General features: G+C 47.6%; 2 protein-coding genes across 19 annotated transcripts in view; one reads left to right on the top strand and one right to left on the bottom strand.

The window, feature by feature from the left end:
* The window catches only part of celsr1a (cadherin EGF LAG seven-pass G-type receptor 1a), a 130173-nt gene that overhangs the window by 43131 nt on the left and 73797 nt on the right, over window positions 1–13245 (bottom strand). For 10 of the 18 annotated variants that reach the window (XM_036944454.2, XM_090200249.1, XM_090200244.1 and 7 more), the window contains exon 8: window positions 12888–12968. The exons of the other annotated variants lie outside the window; for them this stretch is intronic. In XM_036944454.2, the coding sequence (XP_036800349.2) occupies window positions 12888–12968 (81 nt within the window). The remainder of the gene's footprint in view (window positions 1–12887; window positions 12969–13245) is intronic. 18 annotated transcript variants of the gene reach the window in all.
* On the top strand, window positions 1757–3025 carry LOC149978083 (uncharacterized). The gene is made up of 2 exons (XM_090201276.1): window positions 1757–2713; window positions 2956–3025. Exons 1-2 carry the CDS (start codon window positions 1845–1847, stop codon window positions 3023–3025), a joined length of 939 nt encoding a protein of 312 aa, XP_090057402.1. The 5' UTR covers window positions 1757–1844.

A 13245-nucleotide genomic window follows, 5' to 3' on the forward strand; every position in this document is an offset into this window, starting at 1 on the left:
GGGGAGAATGAGAGGGAGGGAATGAGGGGGAGGGAGGGAATGAGAGGGGAAGAATGAGAGGGAATGAGAGGGAGGGAGGGAATGAGAGATGAGAGGGGGAGAATGAGAGGGAGGGAGGGAGGGAATGCGAGGGGGAGAATAAGAGGGAGGGAATGAGAGGGGGAGAATAAGAGGGAGGGAATGAGAGGGGGAGAATAAGAGGGGGAGGGAATGAGAAGGGCATAATAAGAGGGAGGGAATGAGAGGGAGGGAATGAGAGGGGGAGAATGAGAGGGGGAGAATAAGAGGGGGAGGGAATGAGAAGGGCATAATAAGAGGGAGGGAATGAGAGGGGGGAATGAGAGGGGGAGAATGAGAGAGAAAGAAAGAAAAATAGATTGAGGGGCTGGCAGTGTTTATCACACACAGTTTATCAGTGACAAATAACTTTAAAGCAACAGGACACTATGGTGGGCAGACAGACGGTGGGAGGGAAGAAATACAGAAACAGAGACGATAGTTAAAAATAGAAAGAAGTGGAAAGAGAAAAAATATGAGAGAAAAACAAGAGAAAGTGTGAGCGAAACAGAGGATGAGCTCCATTTTAGGTCAGAGCGGTACTAGGGTGGCACATTTACCAGGACACAAAAACCTCTATCAGCACTATCACTACCCCACCTTCAAAACACTTGAACATTTTCCACATAAAGACTACAGTGTGCTTCTGACCTTGTTACACTCTCTCCCTAGTATTTCTCTAACAGAGTGGTCTTTCCCTCTCTTTCTCACACACACACACACAGACACACACATACGCAGGGTTTAACAGGGACAGTGTGTGTCTAGCAGTGAGGGTATTTGATCCCTTTCCTGTGGAGGATGGGCTGTTGAATGGCAGGCAGACGTGGTCCAGGAGCTGGAGCAGATCCAGGAGAAAGTCCAGGAGCAGATCCAGGAGCAGGTCCAGGAGCAGATCCAGGAGCAAGTCCAGGAGCAGATCCAGGAGCAGATCCAGGAGCAAGTTCAGGAGCAGATCCGGGAGCAGGAGCAAGTCCAGGAGCAGGAGCAAGTCCAGGAGCAGATCCAGGAGTAGGTCCAGGAGCAGGTCCAGGAGCAGGTCCAGGAGCAGATCCGGGAGCAGGAGCAGATCCAGGTGCAGGTCCAGGTCCAGGAGCAGAAGCAGATCCAGGAGCAGGAGCAAGTCCCGGAGCAGGAGCAGATCCAGGAGCAGGAACAGACCCAGGAGCAGATCCAGGAGCAGGTGCATGTCTAGGAGCAGGTGCAGGTCCAGGAGCAAATCCAGGAGCAGATCCAGGAGCAGATCCTCCAGTATTTATGCTGCAGTAGTTTGTGTCGGGGGGCTAGGGTCAGTTTGTTATATCTGGAGTACTTCTCCTGTCTTATCCGGTGTCCTGTGTGAATTTAAGTATGCTCTCTCTAATTCTCTCTTTCTTTCTCTCTCTCGGAGGACCTGAGCCCTAGGACCATGCCCCAGGACTACCTGGCATGATGACTGCCTGCTGTCCCCAGTCCACCTGGCCGTGCTGCTGCTCCAGTTTCAATTGTTCTGCCTGTGATTATTATTATTTGACCATGCTGGTCATTTATGAACATTTGAACATCTTGGCCATGTTCTGTTATAATCTCCACCCGGCACAGCTAGAAGAAGACTGGCCACCACTCATAGCCTGGTTCCTCTCTAGGTTTCTTCCTAGGTTTGGCCTTTTTAGGGAGTTTTTCCTAGCCACCGTGCTTCTACACCTGCATTGCTTGCTGTTTGTCGTTTTAGGCTGGGTTTCTGTACAGCACTTTGAGATATCAGCTGATGCACGAAGGGCTATATAAATAAATTTGATTTGAAGCAGATGCAGGTCCAGGAGCAGGTCCAGGAGCAGATCCAGGTGCAGGTCCAGGAGCAGGTCCAGGAGCAGAAGCAGGTCCAGGAGAAGCAGATCCAGGAGCAAGTCCAGGAGCAGCTGCAGGAGCAGGTCCAGGAGCAGAAGCAGATCCAGGAGCAGGTGCAGGTCCAGGAGCAGATCCAGGAGCAAGCCCGGGAGCAGGTCCAGGAGCAGATCCAGGAGCAGGAGCAAGTCCAGGAGCAGGAGCGGATCCAGGAGCAGGAGCAAATCCAGGAGCAAGTCCAGGAGCAGATCCAGGAGCAGGAGCAGATCCAGGAGCAGGTCCAGGAGCAGATCCAGGAGCAGGAGCAAGTCCAGGAGCAGGAGCGGATCCAGGAGCAGGTCCAGGAGCAGGAGCAGATCCAGGAGCAGATCCAGGAGCAGGAGCAAATCCAGGAGCAGAACCAGGAGCAGATCCAGGAGCAAGTCCAGGAGCAGAAGCAGATCCAGAAGCAGGTGCAGGTCCAGGAGCAGATCCAGGAGCAAGTCCAGGAGCAGATCCAGGTGCAGGTCCAGGAGCAGAAGCAGATCCAGAAGCAAGTCCAGGAGCAGGAGCGGATCCAGGAGCAGGTCCAGGAGCAGGAGCAGATCCAGGAGCAGATCCAGGAGCAGGAGCAAATCCAGGAGCAGAACCAGGAGCAGATCCAGGAGCAATTCCAGGAGCAGAAGCAGATCCAGAAGCAGGTGCAGGTCCAGGAGCAGATCCAGGAGCAAGTCCAGGAGCAGATCCAGGTGCAGGTCCAGGAGCAGAAGCAGATCCAGAAGCAAGTCCAGGAGCAGATCCAGGAGCAGATCCAGGAGCAAGTCAAGGAGCAGATCCAGGAGCAGATCCTCCAGTATTTATGCTGCAGTAGTTTATGTGTCGGGGGTTAGGGTCAGTTTGTTATATCTGGAGTACTTCTCCTGTCTTATCCGGTGTCCTGTGTGAATTTAAGTATGCTCTCGCTAATTCTCTCTTTCTCTCTCTCGGAGGACCTGAACCCTAGGACCATGCCTCAGGACTACCTGGCATGATGACTCCTTGCTGTCCGCAGTCCACCTGGCCGTGCTGCTGCTCCAGTTTCAACTGTTCTGCCAGGAGCAGAGTCCAGGAGCAGAAGCAGATCCAGGAGCAGGAGCAGGTCCAGGAGCAGGCCATCGAGGGATAGCTCTCAGACAACACACCCCTAACTGTGTCTGACTGTCTACAAATTCATGAAGAGCAGCTTTTCAAAGTACAAAAGCTTAAAAAAGTGTAATTCACACAGGCCTGGTCTGAGGACGTCAGTCACTTTAGGTTACTTTTCTTTGCAGTGTGACCTCAACTGAAACTCCTAGATATTCCCTGGCTCATAGAGGGAGACAGAAAGGGAACAGAGACAGAGAATGTAGGTAAATTCTAACTATTTTGTCTGTAATGTCTTTTTCATTGTGTGTGGGAACCTAGTAAGGCTAGCTGTCGCCATTAGCGCCGAGCTAACGGGGATCCTAATAAAAGTGTATAAAAGAGAGAGCGAGAGTAAAGACAGTGATAGACGGAGAGAGAGAGAGCGAGAGAGAGAGAGGTAGGAAATACAGAGGGTGAAAGCATTGAGCTTTTAAGTAGAGGTAGCAGGCTCAGCGGGCGGCGGGCGTTTCTTGCGGTTGAGCCAACTTCTCTTGGTACCGCGTACAGCTCAGTACCACGCAATACCCTGGTCTGCACACACACTGGGTCAACCTGTGGAGAGTCATAACTCTGGCTGGCCAGGCCTGATTTAAGAGCTGGCTGGCTATGCCCTGAACGCACCAGTAGAACTCTACTCGTTTGATTTACTAGAAGAGCTGGAATAGAGAGCTAAGCACCACGGCTCTCTGTTCTAATCTCTTTATCAGAGAGCAGAGAGAGGGAAAGTAGTAGCAAGTACACCGTTACTGCCAAATGTGCACATATACACATGAACACACGAACGCAAGCAAGCACGCATTCTCACACACACAACCACACACACACACACACACACACACACACACACACACACACACACACACACACACACACACACACACACACACACACACACACACACACACACACATAAATAATGACTTCCTTGCATTGCCACATAACCATGAGAAAAGATCGATATTCGATAAGAAACAGTTGCCAGAGTTAGATGCCTGTCATTCCTCCATGTCTCAACATCAAGGAAGGTCTGTGCTAAGTGAATGAGTGTAAGTGAACGAGAGAAAATTTGAATGGATAATGAACATAACCTTGTTGGCTGTGTAGGTGAAGTGTCTGCTGAATGACCATAGACGTCTAGTGGATGTTGTAGTGGATGTAGCCAGCTCCCCATTGGCAGGCCAGATCAATGGTTCTCAGGGTAAAGTGTCAATGGTCTACAGTATTGGCCTCCTAAGCAGACACTCACACGCTCTGGTGTCCCAAATGGCACCCTATTTCAAGAACTACTTTCAGCCAATGTAGAGCTCTGGTTAAAAGTAGTGCAGGGCACTACATAGGGAATAGTGTGCCATTTGGGATGCAAGTGTCTCACTGTCTCAACGCAATCACTCTCATGCTTAGCAGAAGACCTTCTCCCACTCTCCGTGTCAGCCTAGTGACATTGTATGATTAACAAGACGAGGGGTGAAGCCACTCCCTTGGCACGCAGAGCGGCACATCAATAGTGACGCACACAAACACACAGTCACTCACTGAAACCCCACTCTAGACTTGGCTTGGCACACCAGGCCTCTCTGTATGCATTGGCAGCAACACACACTCAGCGGCAGTGGATTTAAAAAGAGTTGAATGTGTGTGTTTATGACCAGAGGGCCCCCGGGAGGGCTGTGTTTGGGCAGGTACAATATGATATCCTCTTTACAGTTACCTTCAGAACAGAAACATAAATACATAATTGAGGTGCATCCGGTTTTCATTCTTGAGATGTTTCTACGACTTGACTGGAGTCCACCTGGGGTAAATTCAATTGATTGGACATGATTTGGAAAGGCACACACCTCTCTATATAAGGTCCCACAGTTGACAGTGCATGTCAGGGCAAAAACCAAGCCATGAGGTCGAAGGAATTGTCCACAGAGCTCCGAGACAGGATTGTGTCGAGGCACAGATCTGGGGAAGGGTACCAAAAAATGTCTGCAGCATTGAAGGTCCCCAAGAACACAGTGGCCTCCATCATTCTTAAATGGAAGAAGTTTGGAACCACCAAGACTCTTCGTAGAGATGGCCGCCTGGCCAAACTGAGCAATCGGGGGAGAAAGGCCTTGGTCAGGGAGGTGACCAGGAACCCATTGGTCTCTCTGACAGAGCTCCAGTGTTCCTCTGTGGAGATGGGAGAGCCTTCCAGACGGACAATTATCTCTGCAGCACTCCACCAAGCAGGCCTTTATGGTAGAGTGGCCAGACGGAAGCTACTCCTCATTAAAAGTGACATGACAGCCCGCTTGGAGTTTGCCAAATTGCAGCTAAAGGACCCTCGGACCATGAGAAACAAGATTCTCTGTTCTGATGAAACCAGGACTGAACTCTTTGGCCTGAATGCCAAGCGGCACGTCTGGAGGAAACTTGGCACAACTCATCCCCTTGCCAATACCATCCCTACGGTGAAGCACGGTGGTGGCAGCATTATGCTGTGGGGATGTTTTTCAGCGGCAGGGACTGGGAGACAAGTCAGGATCGAGGGAAAGATGAACAGAGAAAAGTACAGAGAGATCATTGATGAAAACCTGCTCCAGAGTGCTCAGGACCTCAGACAGGGGCAAAGGTTCACCTTCCAACAGGACAACGACCCTAAGCACATAGCCAAGACAACGCAGGAGTGGCTTTGGGAGAAGTCTCAATGTCCTTGAGTGGCCCGGCCAGAGCCTGGAACCCGATCGAACATCTCTGGAGAGACCTGAGAACAGCTATGCAGCGACGCATTCAACCTGACAGAGCTTGAGAGGATCTGCAGAGAAGAATGGGAGAAACTTCCCAAATACAGGTGTTACAAGCTTGTAACATCATACCCAAGAAGACTCGAGACTGTAATCGCTGTCAAAGGGTCTTCAACAAAGTACTGAGTAAAGGGTCTGAATACCTACGTAAATGTGATATTTCAGTTTTTTATAAATGAGCGAACATAGATATTGTTTAGGGGGCATTACGGCCACACAAGGGGGATGCCACCGGGAAATTCGAGGCCTGGTCAGAATATTATAACGTGATTGACAAATTGTGAATGATAGACGGATGAAGTGCGTGCAGCCTGCACAAGAAACAAAGCAGAACTCATGCCTTTCATGAAACATCATTAGAGTAGCATCATGCAGCCTTAGAATGTATTAAAAATCAAGACATTATAGCCCAACGTTTGTATCACAACTAAAGATGAATAAATCACTCTAAATGAAGTATAAAGAAGGACCAGTTTCTTTGTTAACTGCTCAACACAGAATAGCTGCATGTGCGCACTCCCTCTGAAATAATTTGGAGAAAATGTCCTTTCAATTATATTCAGCTATGTTCCATAGCATCATAATACTATAAGATAATGCCACGGAATTCTAATCAAATCTTGTCTTCTAAATTAATTAGTGTAGCCCACAGCCATATGGCATAGCCAGATCAGGACCTAACATAAGGACAACTCAGAATATCCTATTCTATTCTTCTGAAATAAGCTTTTCAATAGACCTGTCTAAAATAAATCATAGATTTATTACGATTGTGTTGGCTATATTACATGGATTTATTAGAATAAAAAAAAAATTGATGTTGCAAAGTTCTGCATCAGTGGCTTGTAGGCGATGCGTGGAAACCAGGAGATGTTAAATGCATTTATGTTAATTAACGGTGGCAATTACTGTGAGACCAGCAGTTCTTTGCTTGAGAATCACCGACTGACAAAATGTCATGACCACCACAGCCCTACCCAGGACGTTATATAATTAAGCAATAAAGCCCGAGGAGGTGTGGTATATGGCCAATATACCACGGATAAGGGTTGTTCTTACACAACACGGAGTGCCTGGATACAGCCATCAACCGTGGTATATTGGCCATATACCACAAACCCCCGAGATGCCTTATTGCTATTATAAACTGGTTACCAACATAACTAGGGCAGTAAATATGTAATTTTGCATCATACCAGGGATTTGTCTGCCATTGACATTAGGGATGTACTGATATGACATTTTTGGCAGATACCGATATTAAAACTGTTAGCGGCATTTTAAGCATTCTAGTAGAGTTAAATAGTTCACACACACACACAAAATGTATATTGTTGGCATTTACGAATGTCCCCATTACCAGTAAAACATAATCAAAACCTATTTATTTCACTTATTTGCTGTGCTGTTTCATTGTTCATTTGTTGACTTGTTGACTGCTCGATCCACACAGCAGACATTGTGGGCTAGGTTAGGAATGCTGTGTTTCACGTGTAGTGATATATTGTTAGTGGCGTTATTATGTAATTTACCTACGTTATACAGGTATGCACGTCAGCTTTGACATCAGTCTTGCACATCAGCGTTAAACTAGGCATTGGGCCGATGTTGGCATTTTTAGCTATTTTCGTCCGATTCCGATATGCTTACCGATATATCTTGCATCCCCCCCCCCAAAAAAAATATATCTATTAATAATAATAAAAGCATTTTAAAAATTCAACCACGCCGACAGGGGGGCCGACCACGTATGGTGAAATCAGAGGTGATATATGTATTGCAGCAGGTTATAGACATTATGCAGGTATTCAATTTATAATGAGAACCCGCCTCTGTCTCAGTGCCAATCTCCCCCGGGACCTGGCAGGTGCCTACCTGTACCTGGGTGCCCCCTAGGGTCCCATGGTAACCACAGACATCCCTCTTTCCTGTCTAGTAACCTTAAAGGGGCAATCTTCTGTTCAAACAATAACAACGCTGTCACCCCGTCACTGATATGGTAAATAGCTGAGGGTTGGGGCTGGAGAAATGTTACCAATCTCAAATGCAGATTGACCCTTTAAATGCCTATGATGGTTTTTCACCTCTGAACCACTTTGTTGAGTTAGCCAATGTGAGTGGTGGTGACAGCAGGCTACTGTATTACCACAGCAGACGTTCTTCAACAGAAGCTAGTAGTTAGTAAAACCACACAGAGTGGAGGATATGTGTGACTCAGTCGTTCATTGTGTTCCCCTATGTCCTCAGCCATGCAGGGCTGGTAGTGCAGCTGTTTTATCACCAGATTGTGTATATTGCATGGTATGTTCTAGAGAGAGCGAGAGAGAGAAACTGATGCAGGTCCAGATGTGGTATATGGGGGTCTGCAGCAGCTGTGCTCTAAACTCACACACAATGAAATCCCACTAAATACTCGGAGGTCCAGGATAGGGGTCCGATATGAGTCTGACGTATGAGCTGGGGATAAAATGACCATTTACCACACACACACACACACACACTTCCCCAATACAGCTCCAAGAAATACAGTAGACATTTGACTAACTCCTGTGTGAAATAATGTCGCCCTTTGTATGGAATGGGACTTTCAATGTAGGCCTAGGCCCTATACAGCTTCAACAGAGTTTCTGATCCCCTGACTAAAAGTGGACTTTGGCTCACAGACAGGGCCCCCTTTCCCTCTCTCTCTCTCTGGGGTGTTGACAATTCTGCCGTTCATCTCCTAGCTCGTCTCTGGGGACGATAGCCTAGCTGGTGCCATAGCAACGCACCTGATCCATACGGCAACCAACAAAGAGGAAAAGGTCAGAGAACACAAGCAACACAGACAGGCAGACAGACAGGCAGACAGACAAGCAGACAGAGAGACAGGTAGACATACAGGCAGACAGACAGACAGGCAGACAGACAGGCAGACAGGCAGGCAGACAGACAAGCAGACAGAGAGACAGGTAGACATACAGGCAGACAGACAGGCAGACAGGCAGACAGACAGACATACAGACAGGCAGACAGGCAAACAGACAGACAGGCAGACAGACAGACAGACATACAGACAGACAGGCAAACAGACAGGCATACAGACAGGCATACAGACAGGCAAACAGACAGACACACACACACACACACATCTCTTCTCGCCACCTCTGTGTGAACCAAATAACTCTCTCGCTCTGTGTACTTGTTTTCAGCTCTAAAGTCAGCACAGGCAAACACTCCATGTTATGGCCTTTATAATTTTTATATATTCTAGTCATTTAGCAGTTAGTGCATTGATCTTGAAATAGCTAGGTGGGACAATCACATAGGTCAGTATATTTCCCTCAAAGTAGCTTTCAGCAAAGTCAGTGGTAGTAGGGGGGAAAAAGTCAAGTGTGAGTGTTAGTTAACGAAATGCAAAGTTTTTATGTGTTTTACCACTCAGTCTGCCTTGCAGCACAGTAGGTAGGGTATAAGGTTACTGACTGAGGCCTGATCTGACGCCTACAGAGCCTTACAGAGCTGACAACACAGGAAACACTGCAGTAACTACCCCAAAACAGCCCTAGGACTGAACACTGATTAACTAACATTATCTTTTCATCCTATTACACCACTCTACCTGTCTGTCTGTCTGTCTGTCTGACAAGCACATGACAACTTTACTACCCGGGAGGGAGGCTAAGGCCAGTGGTGGATGCATCAGATTACAAACAAAAGAGAAAAGACAACTCTGAAAAGAAAATCCATCCACTTTATGAGGACTTGTCATACAGCTAATGTCATAACTGGGATCCTTCCAGGAGTACACTTTGAGTCACAAGGCAGTGCTAGAGCCGTGGAGTGGGAGGGTGCGTGTGATGTCGAGTGTGTGTGTGTGTGGATCAGTCTACCTTCGCTGTGTCACAAAAACACCCAAAGACAACAGGGAATGAGGAAACCCTGGACTTTAGATTGGACGGGAATCTTCAACAATCAGGAGGCTCCAAACCCCCACAGAGCTCCAATCTGAACGGGGTACGCCGATGGTGGCGCTCCTGTGGCCATACAGCGGCATGGGGCTGTCGGTTGAACGTCGCAAAAACGATGGTCATCTGATCCTCTGACTGAAACACCCGCATTCTTTATCTCAGACTCACCGCTTGTCATCGTAGCACACTTGAAATATCCTGGAAGCGTCCTCTCAGAAGACTGCAACATCCACCAGGACACCCAGAATCGGGTCAAACAGGAACCTACACACCAAAGTGGCAGTCTACCAGGCAGTGTGTGTATCTACACTCTTTTATGGATGTGAAACATGGATCGTCTACAGCCGACACTTAAAATGCCTCCAATGCATTTTGGAAAAGGTTTCCTGGCAGGACCGTGTTCCTCGCTCAGAGATCCTACAGAGAACCAACTGCAGGAGCATCGAGGCGTAACATCACACACCGCCAGCTTAGACGGCTCGGGCCATGCCATCGACAGAAAAGACATGTGACCAGGCCTGCCCCAGAATCAACGGGACAGGCCTGTGTGTGCTCTGTCTGTGGCAGAGAGTGTGCGTGAGACAGTCCTCAGCAAACCCACAAGCAGCAGTGGAAGTCATCATGGGATACGATGGACTACCTCAAGTGTGTGTGTGTGTGTGTGTCAGGCCCGCGCTGCAGGAAGTTGCTAGCGGAGGAGAGGAAAGGGTGAGCGGGGGTATTTTCATAATGAAGGAAGTCGGTAGTCGAAGGCTCTGACAAGACTTGGGTTTTACTGAGGAAACGCAATCGCCTCTCTCTCGCCCTCTCTTTCTCTCTCTCATTCCAAATTCCAGAATTTTTGGAAAAGCTGCATCTCCTGCCATCCTTTGGTTTGTGTGCTCCTACGGAAGGAGGGGAAATGCAAATGCTTAATGTGTGTGTATGCGTTTGGTCTGGTGTGTATGTGTGTCTATGGTGTGTGGGTTAGGGCGTCCGTGTAGCTGTAACGTCCCAATGTGTTCTTAGACCATTACCTCACCTACCCTCTGGCACTGTAAACCTAGAGCTGTCAATTATTCATACACGCATGCATGCGCGCGCACACACACACACACTCAAAACCACACACTAGAGCTGGGACGATAAAATTATTGACAGCGACCAAACCAATCACTTATCGCAGGCATTTTGCTGATATTGTTCATTGTGATAAGGATTTTAAAAAAGGATTTAAAAAAATAAACTGTGGACAACATTATAAACATATCTTTCTATTTATTGTTATCACATCAATTCAGGCAATTTTTACACACACACACACACACACACACACACACACACACACACACACACACACACACACACACACACACACACACACACACAGAGGATATACAATGGGTAACAATGTTGCACTCTCTCCTACAGGACATGGGGCGGACGTTCAACCCTATATGTTACCCTGATGCCATCTCTATAACACACACACATATATCAATGCTCTGCTCTTTCTCTGGGCGATGCCAGATGGACAGCAATATTGTCCTCTGAATACCTTGAGCCGAACAATAGGAATAGGAAACCTTCAGATACAGAGTTTCTCTCTATCCCGCGAATCCCGCGACCCGTTATCGGGAATCTGGAGCTAGTTGGAATATCTGTGAGATTACTGTCTTACTACAAACTCCCCACTGTGGGTGTGAAAGGCTACTGCAATACATGTTTTATTCAAGCCTAGGAGTACTGAAAGCATCAAACACCCATAAGAATGTCTGGCAGTGAATGCTGTAACACATTAACACAGCCTATGAGTAAGAGAAATGGACAGAGTGAGTAAAGGAGGAAAGGGAGAGAGAGAGAGAGAGGGGAGTAAAAGACAGAGGCAGGTGCCAGGTGTTTACAGCACTAATAATACATCTCTTCTTGTCGCCCTCCCTCTCATTCGCTCTCCCTCCCTAGTTCTCTTTCTCCTGACCACGTTCTCCCTCCTCACTCTCTAACATGGAGTCGTGCTACATGAGCTGCATGGAATCTCTGGCTCCCTCATTGACAAACAGCAATTGGTCTGGAATAGGACACAGGGACCCCTACTCAGGCAAACCGGCAACCAAGGGACCCCCCACCATCATATGTTAGAACACAATGTCTTGTCTTATCATCAGGTGAATGGTAAAGAGAAGTAATCAACATTTTCAAATGAATAGCTTTGGTAGATCGCTTACGATTATTTTGATCTGCTGATATTAAAGACATGCTCTGGAACTTTGAACTTCAATGTGTCAATGTGTAGTTCATACATGGATAATCAATGAGCAAAATTACTGTCTTACCTCAATTAGCCACGAAATACTTAGTTTGAGAACGACTGTTTAGCTCAAAGCTGTGCTGCGCCATTTCCCCTACATTTTCCCCCACATGGGCCCAGACCCCAAGCAATTCGAGCAAGATGCACACATAGCAGAGTGAGAGAGCAATGACGAGGTGTACGTACGTGATGCAATACTCAATTTTCGGGTACCAAGCTTGACTTGTGAGAGCTACTTTCAGAACTACTGGCTAAAAAAGTATATAACAATACCGGAGAATCTCTTTAATCCCACTGCTCCCATTTGCTGCCGTGGTCATATGACCAGCCCTATTAGAGAAAATAGTGTCAGCGGGGAACGAGATCCCTTTCTGCGTGTCAGGGCAATTCTGACTGGTGATTGGCTGAAATCTGGTGCGTGAAATCCCATGGTGCTCGGCGCACCTGCAAGATTCCCTGTAGGTGGTTGAGAGGCAGAGATGTTGACGAACACAAACGCGCAGGTTTAATGGGTGAGCATTGTGTTTTCAGCGAAGGAAAATGTAGCTACAGTAAAATGAATGAGAATCAAACGGAAACCTGCGGCAAAGAAGTGAAGTAACTCTGTTAAAGAATGAAGTCTGTAAAAGACATGCAAACCTTTGAGACATCTCGACAACATGTTGGATAACACACTGTGGACTAGAACCAAGCTAACCATAGAAACACCGCAAGACTAGACCACGACTAGAGCCAGACCAGAGACCAGACTAGAGCCCGACTAACCCCAAGACTAGTACTACCACCAGTACTTGCAGTACTGGAACTCACACCAGTACTAGAGCTAAGACACGAGAGGCCATGCTACTGTACCTCCTTGTGTGTCAGCTCCAGCCAGGCAGTATAAAGAGGGACCCCCAGCACCCCACTGGACCCCAGCAGGTGCAGGCTGTCCTGGGTAGACCATGGGAGAGAGAGGGGTGTGTTAGATCCGTTAAGATCTGCAACTAGTGTATGTGTGTGTGTGGACTAACAGCACCAACAGTACATCTTCTAGTCTAGTGTAAGCGTGTGTGTTTGTCTGTGTCTGCGTGAGAATGTATGCAAGTTTGATGTATGTATGCAAGTCTGCTCATTTAGATCTCAGTGACTGGATTATTCTGCATGTTCTCGGCTCGGCACAGATATAAATGGTCTTACTAAAAGTTCCTATACAACTCCAGGTATTACA

This window comes from Oncorhynchus mykiss, chromosome 15 (genome assembly GCF_057628025.1).
Source record: "Oncorhynchus mykiss isolate SJ-2025 chromosome 15, ASM5762802v1, whole genome shotgun sequence".
In the NCBI taxonomy this organism is placed as follows: domain Eukaryota; kingdom Metazoa; phylum Chordata; class Actinopteri; order Salmoniformes; family Salmonidae; genus Oncorhynchus; species Oncorhynchus mykiss.